The sequence below is a fragment of the Gymnogyps californianus genome, chromosome 1, assembly GCF_018139145.2.
Source record: "Gymnogyps californianus isolate 813 chromosome 1, ASM1813914v2, whole genome shotgun sequence".
NCBI classification, from domain to species: Eukaryota; Metazoa; Chordata; class Aves; order Accipitriformes; family Cathartidae; genus Gymnogyps; species Gymnogyps californianus.
The window spans coordinates 140,809,235-140,828,808 of record NC_059471.1 but is presented as its reverse complement, the minus strand read 5'-3'; the positions used below and the strand labels follow the sequence as shown (position 1 = coordinate 140,828,808).

Sequence of the window (19,574 nt, the reverse complement as noted above, 5' to 3'; positions counted from 1 at the left end):
CAGACATAAAGAAATGTAAAAGTAGTACACGTGTTCCTGATTCCTCTTTGTCTTTGAGAAGCGCAGCCACTAGTGGCATTTTTCATCCTTGTGAAATGCATTTTTGGTACAAATCATGTTAAAAATAAAAATGAGACAATAAAGCTTTCAAGTGGCTGTTTATAGGATAGAAAGATACTGAGAAACTGTGAGTGGAAAGCATTCAGAAATATTTAGTAAGAGTTTTTCTCTAACACTTATTAGCTACTGGCACATAAATCTGACTGAAATCAATACTTAATATGTTCTCTCTGCTTGAGTGTGTCTTGCGTGGTGGTCAAGGCATATGAAATATGCAGATGATCAGAAGGCAAAATGTTCTTGAAGTGCTTTTTAAAGTGGCACTAATAATGTTATAGATAAAACTGTTAATTCTACCTTATTAAAACTTGCATGAAAAAAAGAGGTGGATGATGTACAGGGGGTGGCGCACCTTATCAGAACATTAATTTTTCTCTTTACATGTGCCTTTTCTTCTCTTAAGCCACCGAGATACTTGTGTGTTAGTGTGTCAATTTAATGTTATTCCTGTCAGTTTCTAGAAAACATTAATCTGAATAGCGTAGAAGCATTAGTGACAGTAATTATCCCAGAATCTGTGTTCATTTGGATATGTACTTAGGATCAGCTCTTTTTGAACCTTACAACAGTTTGGAGAAAACTTGGAAAAAATCCAAGTCCAGAATCTACTGAAGTTCGGGCAAGGTTGCCCATTGATTTTACTGGGCTTTTGAGCAGACTTTTACACCTTTGCATGGTCTCTAGCTGGAGTATATTCTGGATGGACATTTGGCTGCCTTGCCTATTGCAAGTTCAGAAGGTTAAAGGATTTCAAGGAAACAGTGGATTTTGGGGGAGGTGAGGTGGAGATTTGTTTGCAATTTGCTACCTTTATGCAAAGTAATGAGTCCACTCTCAGAGGGCATTCACACGGGGTGTTAATGTAGAGTAGCTGTCAATGCACATGTTAGCGTACTGAAACTTTGACTTCTCCATTTGGGCAACCTTGAAATAAAAGGCAAGAAGCTGTAGATGGATACAAGTAGATTGTGGGAGTGTAGAAAATGATGCGACAACACCAGCAGTTGTGAATAGCAAGGTCACAGCGTGCCAGCTGTCCAGTCATGGCCAAGATTTTTGTGAGCGTCACAGTAAATATTAATCTTAAGGAGGATGTGAAGGTAGCTTTGGGGTATTGAGGGGTTGCTTTTCCCACACATGAGAAAGGGTAAAGAACAAGAAACTGATTTGAAACTGCAACAAATAGTGATAAAAGCCTGTGTTTTTGTCAAACTGAGCTAAAATTCAACCATTCAATAATGTATTGGAGGCAAAAGTTTTTCTCTGTTCATTAGCACTTAAGCATTCTTGCTTGCTCCTTTAGAACTGCAGAAAGATGAAGCGGAAGATACACAGTCAGAACAGGAAGAAACATTTATGCCTCCACCACTTGAGGATCCTGAGCTAAATATCAATCACCCCTACTATGATGTTGCAAGACATGGCATCATCCAGTTAGCAGGTATGTTTGGAAAATACTATGGCTTTACCTTACTACACCCCTTACCACATTTTTCTTGCTGTACTCCTCAAGGTGATGCGTAGGAATCATGTTGATGCTTTCAGCCTTCATCCTGAAAAGCAGCTTAATAGTAATATGTGAACTCAGTGCTTTTCTACAGATGAATTATGAGTGAAATATTTGAGCTTAATCTTGCTTTAAAATATAACTATAGCAATATATTGTAATCTAAGCCCTAACTGTGGCTCTAACAGAGCTGTACTTTATTTGTGATAAGCTGTTTTGTTTTCTGAATAATCTGAAGTGTTGTGTAGCCACACGTAATCATTTTTCTAGTCCGCCCTGGAAAGGGTGTGCAACTGAAGAGATATGGGTTACTGTATAAAAACTAACAAAAGGCAGAAAGGAAACTGTTGACATAAATGTTAACTGCATTTATCACCTGACTTTCTGTTGTGACATGGAGAGAAGCTATGGGTACATAACATATTTGAATATTGGATCATTTAATGGTTACAGTTATTTATTTTTAAAACAGTCTGGCAACATATAAGACATGTAGGCATATTTGTAGAATCATAGAACAGAATCATAGAATCGTTTAGGTTGGAAAAGACCCTTAAGATCATCGAGTCCAACTGTTAACCTAGCAGTGCCAAGTCCACCACTAAATCGTGTCCCTAAGCACCACATCTACATGTCTTTTTAAGCACCTTCAGGGATGGTGACTCCCTGGGCAGCCTGTTCCAATGCTTGACAACCCTTTCGGTGAAGAAATTTTTCCTAATATCCAATCGAAACCTCCCCTGGCGCAACTTGAGGCCATTTCCTCTTGTCCTATCACTTGCTACTTGGGAGAAGAGACCGACACCCACCTCGCTACAACCTCCTTTCAGGTAGTTGTAGAGAGCGATAGGGTCTCCCCTGAGCCTCCTTTTCTCCAGGCTAAACAACGCCAGTTCCCTCAGCCGCTCCTCATAAGGCTTGTCCTCTAGACCCTTCACCAGCTTTGTTGCTCTTCTTTGGATGCACTCCAGGACCTCAGTATCTTTCTTGTAGTGAGGGGCCCAAAACTGAACACCGTATTCGAGGTGCAGCCTCACCAGTGCCGAGTACAGGGGGACGATCACTATCCTAGTCCTGCTGGCCACACTATTTCTGATACAAGTCAGGATGCTATTGGCCTTCTTGGCCACCTGGGCACACTGCTGGCCCATACTCAGCCGGCTGTCGACCAACACCCCCAGGTCCTTTTCCATTGGGCAGCTTTCCAGCCACTCTTCCCCAAGCCTGTAGTGTTGCATGGGGTGGTTGTGACCCAAGTGCAGGACCCGGCACTTAGCCGTGTTGAACCTCATACAGTTGGCCTTGGCCCATCGATCCAGCCTGTCCAGATATCTCTGTAGAGCCTTCCTACCCTCAAGCATATTTATGATATAAAAGCACCTCTTTCAAGTATGCATTGCATATTTTTTTCCTTTTGGCTTATTTTTGGCGTTAGTGTGCTTGTTAAAATAGCATTAATAATCACAATCCTGAACTAAAGAAATGTGTACAATAAGAAACAAACAGCAGTATTTAACACTGCTCATCCTAATGAAGTCTAAGATTGTGTTGTATTGTGCACACTTTTTGTACCTCATACTTTAGTGAGCCTAGATTATGATTTTTCAGGAAAATGATGAAGTCAGGTTATATATAGGTAACTTCCTGAATTTGAGCCATAAACAGGATGTCATCCAGGTGAATGTCAACTTTAGCAAAACCAGTCCTCTAGTGAGGTATGATTGACTAGGGCAGTGAAATCTGTGGTAATTTAACTTCTGACTTATAGTGGGAGGAGAATTTTACCCATAGTAACTTCTCTTCTTGAAGCTAGTTATACACAGGATAATAATTATTTTTTACCTTCTTCGAAACTAACCCCCCAACATAAGACTTGAATCCATAAACAAGGGAGTAACAGATTCACATTCTTGCCATTCAGAAGCTACTACCTGCTAACCCACTAGGATGTTTCTCACTCAAGCACCAGTTTTGGGATGGGGGAAATACCAAGATATAAAAGTTATTAATGAAACCATTGAAATTGAACTGACAAAGTGTGAAATAGATGTGTTAACAGACACACTGGATACACCAGAGTCACTATAACTGTCCACCTAAGAACCTTTTCTATCTGCTGTATTATAGGCAGTGCTACATGATAACGCTTTAAAAGAGATCTTCAAGACTTTTTTTTCTCCTGCTAGTATACTCAACATCTAATTGTGATGGGCCATGTATTTACTGCTTCACCTTTAATCATGCACAATTATTTACTAAAAAGTTTGTTGTTGCTCCTCGTTCTTCATTCACTCAAAGCTGCCCTGGAAGTCATAAGCACTTGGTATTTGACTGGTTTAGCTGGTGTTAATTCTAAAGGGTCCTTGGGTGTTTATTTTCCTTGGACGAACCATCGTGATTTTTGCAGCTATGGGCAGAGCTGCTGGATGATGAGCTGAAACCCTTGAGTCTGTGCTTAGACAAAGCTCTTCTCCATCCCTCCAGACTGCGGGAAAAGGGGACAAGTTGGCAATCTTAGTAAATTCTCCTTGGCTGACCAATAAGACATCGTAGCCTCGGAAGGACTCTGTCATTTGACTTGGAAGAGCTAAAATGGTGAGGGAACTCAAAAAAATGGGAAAATTTTGGAATGAGAAGATGAAATATACTGGAGCAACTCCTTTTAAAAATTCATGGTTTTACTGCTGGTGAAACAGAGAACGTGTGGTGGGGACAGAATGATAACCAGCCTGCCCTTTCCTGAGCAGTCCCACCTGGCTTCATCTTATGCATATGTCTCATTCCTGTGTTAGAGAATGGGAATGTACTTCAGTATAGTGGAGTGAAAGCCACAGTGTTTTTTAAAGAGGCTTACCTGTAGCTTCCATAGTTTCATCTAGGAACTTGCTCTGTATCAGTATTTGCTTGGAATAAAGTCCAAACATCAGGTATACTCCTGGTTTAAATTCACCGGAGCAAATGGAGGTATTCACAAGATGAATCTTGGCTGAAATGTTGGATTAGCTCTGATGGTTTTGTCCTTAATACTGCAATCTTTGGTAGGGAAAAAAGTCCCCTGACCGTTGTTTAAGCTCAGAAAAGAGTAACCTTAGCTGCCATTTCAGTCAGAAATACATGATGGGGTTTTGCAAGTCTACTGGACAATTTAAATGCGAAGCACAAGCCAGGAGCTGTGCTTCAGACAGCAGTCTGTACCCTCTAAAGCAGCTCTGATGGTGGGATGTAAGAGGAGAATGCAGAGATGTGCATATGAATGCAGAACATGGGGAAGGTGAAATATGATCTGAAGACATGCTTCACCTCCACAGAATGAGACCTCCCTATCCCCGGTGTTAACTGGCGTGGAGTCAGGTTTGAATGTTTGCTGGATTTAGATTCAAGTGAGGAAAGGGTGAGCTCTTCAGATCTCCTTCCCATCTTGGAAGAGGCCAGTCCCTTTTGAAACAAATAATTTTAAAATGATTTGTACCTAGTTTGTAACGGTTCTAATCTCTTTGAATAAGACAAAGTATAATTTCAGTGTTTGGAATGGCTGTTTTAAAGCAATTCTGAAAGCTGTTCCTTCAGTTTTAATTCTGTGATTGAAAGACAATGAGAGGTACTGAAGTGAAAATATTTGCAGTAATTTATCCATCTCTTACAGTGATCTAGTTTCCAACAGTTAATTTTTAAAAAAATCTAAAATTCCTTCTTCCTTCTCACAAATTAAAATAAATTATACCTGCTTTCCATAACAATAGCTTTGACTATATGCAAAGGAGACTTTTTGAGTTGTATTCATACAGTGTGAAAATACAATTAATTAAATAAGAATATAGGACATTTTAAAAAGATGTGAGCTTTAATAATTGTTTACAAATTACAGACTGATTTATGTCACAAATACCAATGTGCAGCTGACTACTCTAAGCATACGTAAATGGAACAGTGCTGCAGTGCTGGTTCTTTTTATTTCTATTTTGAAGGAGAAATTTCAATGTGTTGCCTAAAACAAAACTCAAGATTGTTTTTCTTTGTGGCAAAAAGAAAGGGACATATAAGCATATATGGTACATCAAGCTTCCTTATTTTCTATAGTTTGCTTCTATAATATGATTGCTGACCACTTTTTGCAGTACCTTTTTTTGAACATGTGCTTATTTTGTAGGACTCTGTGTCTGATGCTTGTGTTTTCATTAACTGCCAGTGACATCCTTTTATGTGTTAGACAAAACTTTTTAATGGAATCAGTCCATCATTGTTTTAAATCTGTATTTCCCTTCATAGCCTTTTATTGCTTTTCTAGTTATATTTAAAGATTTCAGCTATCCAGCCTGGGTCTTCGTAGAGACTGCATATTTTTCTTCAAGATCCAGTTGATTTCATGCCCCTTTCTGATTTTTGAACCAGTACATTAGAAACTGATTAGAATAGCATTATGTAGATCAGACTGTGAAAGGTAAAGTTGTAATTTAGTTTTTGTAACATGTGAGGAGAAACTGTAGTGAATTACCTATTAAGCTTAAGACACAAGTCCTAATAATTTTCAGTCCATCTCAGTGACAGCTTTGTTACTTCTTGCAGTACCTTCAGGAGCATATCTGTGGTCTGTAATTTGCAGTGCCACAGGAAAGAACTGGGTTTAAAGATTTTTTTTTTTTCTTAAAAGATTTACTGTGTTCATTTTTTTTATTTCCAAAGGGTATTCCTGAAATCAGTATCTCTGACATTATTTCATGAGTACCCTTTTGGGGAAAACAACAAATCAACTGGAGAGACCTAAGACTTGGGCACTTTTCAGGAAGGAAGCTGAGAGCTCTGGTTCATAACCTGTTTGCAGCACAAGAGCAGATTTTAATGTGGGCTTTGCACTTTGCAAAGCATGTCCTAACTGTTTGGGTGTTGTCGTGGTTTTTCTCTCAATTGCTGTGAGAGGAGCTCCAAAATAAAGGTTGATATCAATGAAAAGTATTTCCTGCTCTAGTGAAGAGGGAACTTGCCTGAGTGATAGAAACATGGGTTCAAATCCTTTAGGCAGGAATTGAACTTGGATTTTCCAAATTCTGCACCAGTTTTCCTCTTGCTTCTTTCTCCAACTATTTTCTTCTCAGAATGTGAAAGGAAATAAATCCTTATTTACTGCATTCCTCGCTTTGAACATCAGACTGTAAGTTATAGTGTCTTTTTTAAAGACAAAACTGAGTTAATTATATCAAAATATATGGATGTGCTTTCTTGTTGAATCTGCGAAAATATAACGGGTCTGCTTTAAACATCATTTAGTAGAGCAACAGGCTTGCTAAAATAAATGATGGCTCAAAGTGCCAAATTGAAATGTGAATGTGAACTCAATTTTAGGTTTGGGTATCCTGACAGTATACCACAGGTCATTCTACACCCAAATATACCTTATTAAAAAGAAAAGCCTAGCACTGTTTTCCCTTTACCAAGTAAATGTAAATTGTATTCCCTTTCTCTTTGACTATTCTGCTGTTTCTTTGCTTTCCTTAAATTTTCTTTTGTGCTTTCCATGAGTTATCAAAATACTTAGTTTTGCATCACTGAAAGCAGTTTTGATTTTCAGTGCCCCTTTTAAGACTAGAGCATTGTTCTAGTCCAGAGGGTCAGCCAGATAGAACTGTACTGACATTAGAGAGGTTAGCTTCAGGAATGGCTTTAACTCACCCTTATTTCAACTTATTTTACATACTTTAAGAGGAGCACAGATTAAATGTAAATAATTACATCAAAAAGCAAGCTGTCCCTTTGCTTTCAGCTGATCTGAAAAAAAATGTGCTATGGTAAAGTATTTTTCTTAGACAAATTTTAAAAGAAAAATTGTTCATGGAGGAATCTTTGATGGGTAATCTTTGCTTTCTGAGGGGAATGAACAAGGTTCCTGACATAGGAAATCTCCTGAGCATTCACTTATAGTCATTCCTATTTAGAAAGACACCTGAGCATGTACTTGATTTTAATTGCAATTTTAGTACTTTCCAGAATTAGCCAGGTGCGGTACAGGTGCAATCCTCTCACAGAAAGCTGGTTTCTAAACAAACAGGTGGACACAAGTAGAATCCAGAGGAATGAATGCAAAAAGGGAACTTCTTGAAATCAAAATGAGTTGACTCTTGGAATTTAGAGTTGGTGTCGTTCTCCGTATTTCCTTGGTGGATCTGGTCTCTGTTCCAAAGGATAAACATTACAATGGATATTTTAATACTTCATCTTTAAGCTGGCTAATATCTGTTGTAATGTATTTTCATATGATCAGCCGAGGTGATCAATGCCAGGAGAAAGAGGACTCAAATCTCTACAGCTAAAGGTATAAGCTTCTCCTGCTAATGTTGACACTCAGCTGTGTTATCTTGGCTGTATATTTCTCAACTGACTAAGAATTTTGCCATTATGGATGGGCAGAGACCCATAGTGGATTAGTTGTGGGTGCATTTACTGTCCATTACTCAGCCTAGGCAAAACATAGAAGTTTCATAATGGCTTTTTTGCGACCCCGTATTTCCCTGAGTTGTAGAGAGTAGGAGGCTTGAGAGCACAGTTTGTCTTGCCATTTAACATAGTGTAATTGAGGTTTAGGCTGATTTTCTCTAGCTTAAATTCTATTAAAGAAACAAATACGCGAGCAAGTGTTTTCACTGGTGTGGCAAGTCCCCTGGATTTTGGCCCTGCTTCTACTCCCATTGAAACCAATGGCAAAACTTCTGTTGACTTGAGGATCTTGCTTTGCTGTAATGTGATAATGACAAGCTTCAGTGAAGTAAAATGATATTTCACTTTTCACTTATAAAATAGTAATGTTTAGTATCATCAGAACAAAAGCTCTTAAAAAGTCATGCTAAAATTACAGCATTCAAAAGATCTCATTTGCAAATTGGAATGAGCTATATCATTAGAAAAAAACTTTGCAAGATGCAGTTAGGAAGTGCTGTGCCATCCGAATTCTTAATTAAAAAGTAGAACAATCCCCTTTCCCACTTGCCCTTCTCTGTGTCTTACTGTAACTTTTTTTTCCTACTGCAAAGTTTAATATCAAAGGTGATGTATGATTCATGTCTGTTTCAGTGAAATCCAGACAAATAAAACCCCAGCAGGTAGCTTGTATTTTAATGTGCATAAATCTCATTCTGGAGAGCGGGCTCTACACACCCGTGTTTACTCACCAGGCGCAGAGGAGGTGGCTGGCGTCGCCGTGCTGTGCTCCCAGGAGTGGCTCTGCGGCCAGCACAGCTGATAATCCTGAGGTTGCCCAGGAATGTGTCTGCTTGATAGCAAGTGGCTGATTCAAAGGCAGGAGTCTCCTACCCATGGGCAAGAAAAGTCTATCAGACCTTTTTGTGCATGAGGGCAGAATCTGAGCCAGTGACTTTTAAAAAGGCATAGGTAGGTGGCTAGAGGAGTGTGACGGCCCAAGCGGTTACGGCACTCAGTCTTTGGGAATGCCTCCTAAATATCTGGAACTCAAAATCAGTGCAGAAGGATAAGGGCAGGAGCACGTTTTCCAGGGAGGGTAGAACAGGTTATCAGCTTTCATCTGAAAGTGTTTGGTGCCATTAGCCTATGAAATAGAGGAGGTTAATACAAAACTACATTTTTGACCTGAAAGCGAAACATGAAGGAGCAAAGCTGATATTGCACTTCTTTTTTGCTTTGTCCCCTGTAGAAAATGAGACATCTTTCAGTTCTATCTTGTTTAAGTCCAAGGAGTTGGGAAGTATGGGTTTTGTGGGATAAAAATATACTCTGTGCTGATTTAAAATCAGCATGCTTCCAGTTACGCTCTCCTTTGAATGGGCAGATAACTGCCACTCCCCACTTTCCCTTCAACCTGCACTTTCGCATGTTTGGGTAAAAATTATATCCTCAAGGTCATGGGATTCAAACTATGTCAGACTGGGAAGCAAATGCTCTAGCAAATGCGATGGGCATTTCCTGGGGTGCTCAGTCACAGCCCTTCTGGTGGAGGGCAAGGAAAGCCTGCTTCTGTTTTGATCAGCACTTCATGTGTCATGTTGAAACTTGATGTTGTTCAAAACGTTATTGACACCTATGAAGAAAGAACAGCCTCTTCACTTTCATTAGCTGCCATCACTAATGGGAAGCTGGCATTGCTTTATTTAGTTTTTAATGGAATTGAGGTTCTCGGTCACCTTTTCTGGTTTGCTGTTGTTGCCTGTGTGGCACTGCAGGGTGGGAGAAGGAAGTGCTCTGCTCTGCTGGTAATTTTGAGAAAGTTTCTCTGCCTCAGTTTTCCCATTATTGAAAACAGGCAATTATGTTTGTTTATGTTCTAAGTGTATCTGCAGTCTTTTATAAAGCTGAGGGGTTTTTTTCTGCCTTTTAATTCAAGCAGTCGAATGTGACCAACAGTAACAATTAGTGACTCATTTAGTAATTTAACTGGAAACCTTTCTTAGATTTATTTTGCTCATAAAAATGATTGTCTCTAACAAATAAAATATTCTACAGTGCATTGTAACACAGCAATTTTTCACAAACAAGGCATGAGTTAGAGAACAATCTTTTATTAATGTTTTAATTTCATTTTAGTACATCACTTATATTAATGCATGTCACGTTATAATGCCTTTATAAGTACTCTGAGAATATCAAATAAGACACTTAAAAATAACTTCAGGAAATAAAATTATGGTCTGTTAAAGAACAACATGCAGACATACCTGAGTACGTATAATTATGTTGTTGTACATATTCTTACTTTAGTGGTGCTCAAGCACCTTATTTAACACAGAAATCAGAATTTATTTTTGATGTGGGAAGAGGTACCAGGCCTTGTGGGATGAAAGAACACCTTTGAGAAATATAATAAAAATAAGCAGTCAGCTAAAGAGGAACAGGAAGAAAGAACCAGCCAGCAGAGAAAGGTATGTTTTGGAAGTCAAACTACAGGACTAAAGTGGTAATTGCCAAAAGTCAAGCTGAGTTAGGTCTTTAAAGGATGTTCAGGCAAACAGCAAAAGGTTCTTTGGTTGTATAAATAAAAAAAGAGAGAAGTGATCTGTGAAATAAGAGTGGGGCGGCCATCGGAGATAATCCAGCTATAGCTGTCAAACTAAATTAATACTTCATCTTGGTTTTCAGTAAATACAATGATGTTGATATTATTAGGAAATCTTTTTAAGTCCTGTATGTGATGTTCATCTGCAATTTATTATCGAACTCTTGTTGCCCATGTTCAGGAAAGATGCATTCAGATTGGAGCAGGGTAGAGAATAGCTAGGTTGGGGAAGAGATAGATGATCTAACTTGTTTACAAGCAGTAAAATACAGGCTGGGAGGGGATATGATTATTGTCTAGAGAGTCCTTTGGGCTGGTAAATAGTACTGAAGGAGAAGCGCTGCTTCAGCTGAGTGATGTCATTGTCACACAAACAAATTGAGACAAACATGCTATGACTTTTAGACTGGAATTGAGAAAACAGGTTGCTAGTTGTCAAAGCAGTGAGCAGGAGGAGCAAGAAACAGAAAAACCTAACTGTTTTTTAAGATAGAGCTCAACAAATCAATGGAAGGATTATGTGGTACAGTTCCTGGTGATAACACAGGCTTGGAATTGATAATGCAGAAGATGCCTCCCAGTCCATGTTCATATGTGAAAAGTCATTAGGTGTTAATCTCACCTCTTCCCTCCCTTTTCTCCTTCTGCACCTAAAATGAAATGGGTTTAAATAGATGCTGTCCCATCATGACCTCTGTAAGTACTGTTGAGCACAACTAGGTAGGAACTGGACAAAGCAAATACAGGGGATTTTTTCTTAGTGTGGAATCTGTCAGGTGAGGAGAGCCACCTCTTCCTGAGTTGAATGAAGGAAAGCATATTACTATCAGTAGTGGATTTTCATGGAAAATGTGTGTTTGCAAAGCTGGGAGGTGTTCTGTTTGTTCAGATCGAGTAATTTGAACCAACATCAGTAATACAAATTGGAACAGCTTAAGAAGTGGTCTGAAGCTGTTCTACCTAGTTTTCATAGAAATGTTCATATGATTTTATTTATTCATTAAGTGACTCTGTTACAGATTTCTGTACAGACTCTGTTACAAAGTTCCCCCATTTTACTACTTTGTTTATTTGTTTATTCATTACAGGTACTTACTTAATTAGAGGTGAAAGGGGAACAACAAAATTATGAATAATATCTAAAAACCCCCCAGTTCTTAACTTTATTGTACTCCTACTGATATCAAAACCAAACTTTGATGTTTTAGTGACAATAGAAGCAAGTATTAAATATCATTTAGTTTGAACGTTGAAATTAGACCAAGAATGTCTCAAATATGAATTCAGTCTAAACATTTTCTGGGATGTTTCTGTACTGCTTTAAAAGGAATGGTATATTTCATGTCGATATATGTTAAAATCTTAACACCTCACAGTCTTCAGTGCTGAGTTGCCTTCAGTACGAGCATGACTTAAGCTCTGCACCTGGCTTTCCAGATAGAGGAGCTTGGGTGTGGGGTGGGCATGGCATGAACACCAACGTTGACTATACAGACAGCGTGGGAGAAGCCGTCGTGAGTCAATGAGCAAATGAACTTGAGTGCAGCAATATATATTTTGCCAGAGGAACTGAGGGATGGACACTTAGGGATCTTCAGATCATGAAAAACATACTTGTATGCCTAGCTTACTGTGTTTTAAATGTGATCTGAAGGTAGCAGTGCTTCTGGAAAAGAGTATCTAAGAAAGCTTAAGTTGGTTAAAAAATCTTAGATGTGTGACAAAGCAGATGCCCAAAGTGCTTGTAGGCAGAGCAGTATTCTTATAAATTCCAGAAATAAAGCATGAAGAGTCTGAAAACAGGTCACTTTGAAGACTACTAGGGAAAGCAGGCCTGTTTTCTTCCATGACTGAATGCTGCAGGAGGACTTAAGTGTTCCCTGTCAGGAGCTGAGCACCACCAACCACCTTTGAACATGGCTTTCTCAGCTTAGCTTCCTAATTTGCCCAGCAACTGCTTCATTTCACTGCAGCGGTGGCCAAATTGCTTTCTGTAGGCAACGTGTGATTTGACAGTGAAGTTTCGCAGTATGTTTTGAGTAATGATGGGAGATAGAGGTAGCCGCAAATATCAGAAGATACAGGCCATTCCTTCAGATCACTGAGGTCCCGTTGCATAAGTAAATGAGCGTTGTCTTTACTAACTCTTTTGTTCACTAGGTGATGACAATTCTGGAAGGAAGGTGATCACCTTCAGTTGCTGCCGTATGCCCCCCTCCCATCAGCTCAATCACACCAGATTGCTGGAGTAAGTTTCTCTCTATCTCCTGTGTGGACTACTTTACATTTTATAAGTGAACTTCTATTAGCTTGTTTCCAGGTGAATGAGCTTTCAGAGAGGAGAACCAGGAGTGAGGCAAGGAGTGAAATGAAAAAAAGGATGTAAGACCTGCTAGTGTTAATATTAAGTGAATGAGATGTGGATGAAACTGCGAGAGTTACTTCACCTGGAATCTTGACTAGAAGAAGCCATTCACTGTGTACTTAAATTAACTTGTCTTGATTTTATTATGAATTCTGATCATATTTTAAAAATTGAATTTATGATGAGGACCAGTGAAAGAGAAATTCTAGTATTTTAGTGCTCCGTACATATGTTCTCATGAATTGCGGTGTTGGCCTTAATTTGCTATACTTTAGCTCCTAAATCACGCAGCAAGAGCATTGTTTAGTTATTTACATCTTAGTGGTTTTCCTCTTTTTATAAAAAGATCTGCATTATGTACAGTATATTATGCTTAACATTTTTATACGTATCTCACTTTGTAATGTTTGGGGGTTTTGTGTTAAAAGAGGGTGTGAATATGTAAAATCACAACATTCTTCCTTATAAACTTGCTGCAGCAAGGTACCAGGACATGTTTCTGCCTTGTAGTTTGTCACTACAAGGAGATCTGTTCTGCCATGAGAGTCCTGTCCTTATTAAGCATTTTAAACCTACTTGGAGTTCCTGTAGAGCCTCCATTGCCAAAATGTTTGAGCACCTTTCAACCATCAGTACCCACCACCATTGGAAAGAACGGAAGTGCTGTTATCTCAACTTTTCAGAAACGGAGAGGTATTAAAAGACAGGTTACTTAAGAAATGCGTTTGAGACCATGTTGCTTCATTTTTACGCTCTGCACAGCTAGGGTTATTTCCACAGCCTTAAGCCAAAGCTTCCTGTGTAGCATAGAGGGAGTGTTAGCACCTAGGAGGAAGAGCCACACCAGTCAGCTCCTCTCCTAGAGGAGCTACCTACAGTGATTAATAGGAAATGCCAAAGAAAGGAGTGTGACAAACCACGTTGCTACCAGATCTAAGAACCCTTCCTCAGTTCTGTGAGGAGACACCTTGATGAAATGAGGGTTTCCACCCCTTAGACTCTTCCGGACTTGAATGCTTACATGTTTTCCTGTATCTGAGCCCACATCAAATTCACTTGGAAAGTCTGTGCTAAGACAGAACTGAAGGGAGGTGTCTGAATGTGAAGCTAGCAATATAACTATCAAGTGATCTGCTTTTGAGTAGTTAGACTCAGATGTTGAATTCTGAGGAAAAGCTGCAGAGTAGGCCCAAATTGGTAGGTATTTTGTGATGAAATCACTTAAAGAATTGATTTGGTAAAGCTTTTGCAATGTCCCTGCAATTCTGCTACGGCCTTGGAACAGGTAATTGACTGTGCAAAAATACTGGTTATTTTATGCCCACAAAACTATCTCAATTATTTTTAGAAGTACAGGCTTTCTGGATACAATGTACCAAGGAATTTACATGCTGTAAAATAAAACGTGAGGCAATCTGTATGTAAGAATATCTGTTTAGATATATTTTAATTTCAAACTCTTTTTTTTAAAAAGTCTTGAATGACTGTTACTACTACTTCTTCCATTAAAATACCATTAATACTTAAGTCAGGGATCAAAACAGCGTTATATTAATTGCAGTGGCAGTCTCTGTCTCAGGCTATTTGCAGTCTTAAGATTTACAGTATGCTGAGGGAATAGGCAGATAAATGAGACTGTGGGAGTACAGTGTAAGAGTGAAGTTGTGGGCTTTTCCATGCAAAGGTGGATAGTCAGAGTGGCCTTGATACTTGCAGATAGCCACAGCCTAATAAATGGCACATGGAATTATCTATTTTATTGAATGAAAATCGCTTACATACAATTAAGAGCAATAGTTGGGGCTCTGTCACAGAATAATAAGATAGCATTGAGAATGACATGAGAAAGTTGAAGTCTGACACAGCAAGACATAAGGCCAGATTGTACTCCTCCATCATTGCTTTATTTGAATCATTGAGCTGTGTAATAGGCCATACAGTGTTCTCAATTGTAGGAGAAAGGGAAGAGAAAGGCATCTTAAACTATACCATAAAAGAATGAACACACAGAAATCTGCTTATAAAACATGCAGTATTATTTCAAGATGGGATAAGTGGTGTAGTTCTTTAAATTAGTTTTAAGGGAAATGATCTATGAACGTAGTCCCCACAATACAAACAAGGAAAAGGCAAATATATTCAAGAAAACAGTTTACAGTAACAAGTTGTAATTAGCAGTAATTACGGCTAATGGATTTTTCAAGAATTTAGAAAGTTTTAAATTGAGAGGAAAACCCAAGATTTATTCTTTATTATTTTGAAAAGTCAAAATGATGTTGTTTGCTTGGCTAAAAGGAAGGAATTTACAAAGACCAGAAGAAAGCAAAATAAAAGTAACTAAATACATTCTTTCAAATTTCAGGCTTTGCAGTGATGTGGAATGACTGGCAACACTGCCACTAGAGCAAGATGAACTTATTAGAGAAATACATTGAAGCAAACGTGAATTTGCAGTCACTAGCATTCTGTGCAAAAATAGCACATTTTCTTTATCAGTTACTGCTTTAAAAAATCTCATCCAGTAAACTGTCTTAAAACTAAAATGTTGTCTTTCTCCTCAGGTACTTAAAGTATACTCTGGACCAGTATGTAGAGAATGATTATACAGTTGTCTACTTTCACTATGGCCTGAAGAGTCTGAATAAACCATCTCTGAAATGGTTACAAGCAGCCTACAAAGAATTTGACAGGAAGTATGTCTCCAAAATATTTGGTTTACTCTTTTGGTTGTGTAATGTAACTAACTTCCATGAAGGAAGCAGATCTTTCCTGATCCACCCACGGCTAACTGAGTTAATTTTGCCATTGCAAATTCTTGTAGTGATACTGGTGCTGTTGGTTCTCTTGTAAGTGTCTTCTGTGCAGTACTAAAGAATGGCCTGGGTGCTGCAGTGGTTATTCAAAGGTATAAAAAGCCTTGGGAACAAAACCAAGAGCCATTGCCTTTTCTGTGCACTATTTAACAAGATAGCTGTGACACCTTATTGGTCATCATTCTCCATTATCTCACAGTTCTGTTTGAACCTTTGATCATCCCAAGGCTAGGTTGTGTACAAAAAAGGAAAGATTGGTTTTTAACAGTCCGTATCTCACAGGCCTTGCAGCGTTCGTTGATTGTTAGATGTAAAGCCCTGAAGGGACTGCTGTGCTCGTATATGCCTGACCTTTGGAGTCAAAATGGCTATGGCTCATGACTTCATGTTTTAGTTGGTTAGGGTGTAGTCGAGGCCAAAGCTCCTAGATAAATAGCATTTTAATAGTGGAAACTAAAGTTCTGATGTTTATTCTCTGAAAGTGCACACTTACCAATGAAGCTGAAAGTTCCTATTGAAATCAGTTAGTCTTTTACTTGTTTGTAAGTTGGGCTCGAGGTCAACATGACTGAAAGCAAAAATATAGCTCTTTCCTGAGAGTGTATGTGAGTGTGCATGTTGGGGGGCGTGGATCATACATGTCTGATTTTTCCAATTTGGGAGCTGGAGCAAGAAGCAAATCTCAAAAAAAGATGCTGTGAAAAAGATTATTGGGTGTTTCTAGATTAGACTGGGAGCAGTCCCAGTGAAATACCTGACCCTGCTTTGAAAATTAAAGTTGTGTGCACACCACCTTTTGGTCGTCTAGTGCCAGAGCTCAGACTCTTTTGAATCTCGCCCAATAACCTCCTGAAACTCTAAAACCCATTAAGCGAGAAGATGAGGTTGCGCATAGCAGCCATCAGAGCCATCAGGGAAACTGTCATCTGAAGCCTCTAACTGCTTTCAAGAGATATTGCTCTCCACTCAGCAACAGACCAAAAAAGGTTATTTTTGCTAGTAGGTTTCTGAATAGGGTTAGTACAATGTATCTGTTCTTCCTGGGACTGGCTAAGGGAGAAGAAAGGCAAAGAATTTATTATATTTTGGTTTTGGTGATAGATTGGGACTATGATACTGGTTTTTGCCACGCACTGACAATTCCTGAAAATAAAGCGTCTTACTATTGTCGTTCTGGGAGAATCCCAAGCCAAATTTTACAGTTGCTGTATGGGGAGAGGCCGTACAAGGGCAATATCTTCTTTGTTGCCTTTTGCAATGCCTACAAGTGCACAATGTGACTCTCTCTTATGCCAAAAATCTGTTCTTTCCATTCCCCCACCCTGACCCAGAAAGCAGGAGAACCGAAGAGGAACAGAGAAGCCCAGGTAGCTGGGCAAAACCGTACACCCATCGTTTTATTCGCAGTTGGAACTTCTTAGCATACTGTCATTGAGAAGCTCAAAGCAATATTCACAGCCCAACATGTATGTTCAGCTGTACTAGCCAGAGAAAAAAACAAAACCAGTACCTTTCAGACTTCTTCCATGTGTGTGTTTTGGGGTCAAAGGAAAGAGAGGTCAAAGGAGAGTACAAAGGACAATAGTAATTAGCTAGCGTCATGAAAGCGAATATTCAACAGGAATAGTTTCAAAAGAATAGATCTTGCTTTGAAGGTTTACAGCAGAGGCTCAGTAAAGTGTTTTGGGCATTTAATTGTAGCGTAGGAAACTATGAAGTACGTAAACTTCCACAGAAGCAACGGCTTATGCCCGTTGCTTCAAGGTACAGAACACAGTTAAAATGGAAACTTCAGTAAAGCAACTCAGGTGTTTTGCGTGTTAGTTTTTATTGTTGATTTTGGGTTCTTATCCACAGTGGTGCCAATTGCACAGGGATAGTTGTTTGCTTGTGTATGATAGTGGCTTTGTGGAAACAATGCCTTTTTCATTCAAAGATGTGTGGGCCCAGTTAAAACCCCAAAGGAAAAACTGTTGTAATTGCTGAGTTGGTCCCTTTTCCCCCTTACCATAACCTGTTACAAGAAGGTTTTTCTTAGGAGTTCACGATCTTTTTTTTTTTCAACAATCATTGTTTTCTAACAATGAGTGGTGAACACTTGGGAGGGGCGCTCCCTACTGGGAAGAGAACTTGGCAAAGTAATAAGCAACAATTTATATATAAAAGCAGGATATTTCATTATGCATTTCTCAATTTCATTTTGCAATAACGTTGAGTAAGAGCAGAGTCTTTTTGTGCAGCCTCGTTTCCATTTCAGTTTCAGCCTACTAGAATCTATTGTTTATGTATCATGATATGACACGGTAGAGTCAAGCAAAGCTATAATGGAGAAGGACTTTTGTTTCATACAAAGGGGACCATCCAATATAAAACAGCGTGCAGTTGGCTTCACCTTTAGTAATTACTAGCAAAACAAGACAAAAGTAGTGGTAAAAATAAAAGATTAGGTATAAATTTTACATCTGAAAATTTAGAAGTTTTCTCCAACATGAAACTCCTGTAAGCAGAAAATAAAGGGAGATGAAAGAAAGTAGTTTTTTTATATCACAGATTTTTTTTTTTTGTAGACTCTTCATTCTCTTCTTAATATTTTTTTTTTCCAAGTTGCCTAATTTCTCTTCTGTCCCCCTGATATTAAATCTATGAGACAGCAGACATTGGTTAGGAACATAATAGTGTTATCTTGGCCTACTATTGTATCGTCAAAACTGACCATTTTTTAAAATTGGGTTTTTTTTTTTCATTTTACATTCAATTTCTTCTGAATTAGGTCTTTTTAATGTATTTGAAAAGAATGCTGTATAACGTTCCTGTAATAATACCTCCCATTCAGTTGTAGCTATTCAGTTCCACTGTCTATGATATTCAACAGTCTTCTAACAATTTCATTTTCTTTTCCTAGGTATAAGAAAAACCTTAAAGCACTCTATGTTGTACATCCAACCAACTTCATAAAAATTCTGTGGAATATCTTTAAACCTCTTATAAGGTACTTAGCAGTTTATTCAGCACATTGTCCTGTTTAGTTTAAGGGTGGTTTGTTCTCTAATAAGTTGCTTTTAAAAAGGCTTGAGGTAAAATATATCAGGTAACAGCACAATACCCATTTAAACTGTCTTGAACTAATGAGTAAGGTGAACTTAAGCTTGGGTATGAATAATAGGGTAGAGTTCTTTTCTTTCTAAGAAAAGGGAGTCTCAATTCGTAGTAGTTTTACTGGTATGTTAAAGTAAATATCACTTTAAACCATAGTTATTCTGTGGACCATGAATGACTTTTTTTGTCCTGTTTGACAGCACTTAGCACAATAGAACTGGGTCCGTGACTGGAGTTACTAGGTGGTACGGTAAAGCGGATAATGAATGGTTAACCTTCGGTCTGATCTCAAGTGCTGAGATGAATAGGAATGATACTACTTGTGTGTTCAAAGTTAATGGATAAGCTCTGAAGTGCCCATAGGAATTTGAGATGGAGGGTATAATGGTGAAGGTGGATGTATTTTACTGGTGCGTTCTTTTCCTCTGCATTGTAAAAATTGATGCTGTCTACAAGGAACCAGCAACAATGGGCGGATATTGCTAAGTGCTAGGACGGTTGGGTTTTCTTAGTTTCTGCTCCTGAACTTCTGTCACTTTCAAAGTAATTCTAACATTTTGCAGATTATATTATGAATGGCCTCAGGGCTAGAGGATGAAAACAGCTTATCTTGAGAAGCCATAATGAACCAACTAAAAATGTGCATTACAGTAACTTGCA

The 19,574-nt window shown here is 38.6% G+C and overlaps 2 protein-coding genes across 3 annotated transcripts in view; both read left to right on the top strand.

The window, feature by feature from the left end:
• The window catches only part of ARHGAP8 (Rho GTPase activating protein 8), an 83,738-nt gene that overhangs the window by 25,336 nt on the left and 38,828 nt on the right, over positions 1–19,574 (top strand). For both annotated transcript variants that reach the window (XM_050914936.1, XM_050914937.1), the window contains exons 3-6: positions 1,424–1,561; positions 12,801–12,888; positions 15,567–15,698; positions 18,721–18,807. In XM_050914936.1, coding sequence (XP_050770893.1) covers positions 1,424–1,561; positions 12,801–12,888; positions 15,567–15,698; positions 18,721–18,807 — 445 coding nt within the window. The remainder of the gene's footprint in view (positions 1–1,423; positions 1,562–12,800; positions 12,889–15,566; positions 15,699–18,720; positions 18,808–19,574) is intronic.
• NUP50 (nucleoporin 50) overlaps positions 1,543–19,574 on the top strand; it is a 398,016-nt gene continuing 379,984 nt past the window's right edge. Inside the window, exon 1 of the mRNA XM_050914934.1 lies at positions 1,543–1,561. The gene's annotated coding sequence lies outside the window, so the exon portion shown is untranslated. The remainder of the gene's footprint in view (positions 1,562–19,574) is intronic.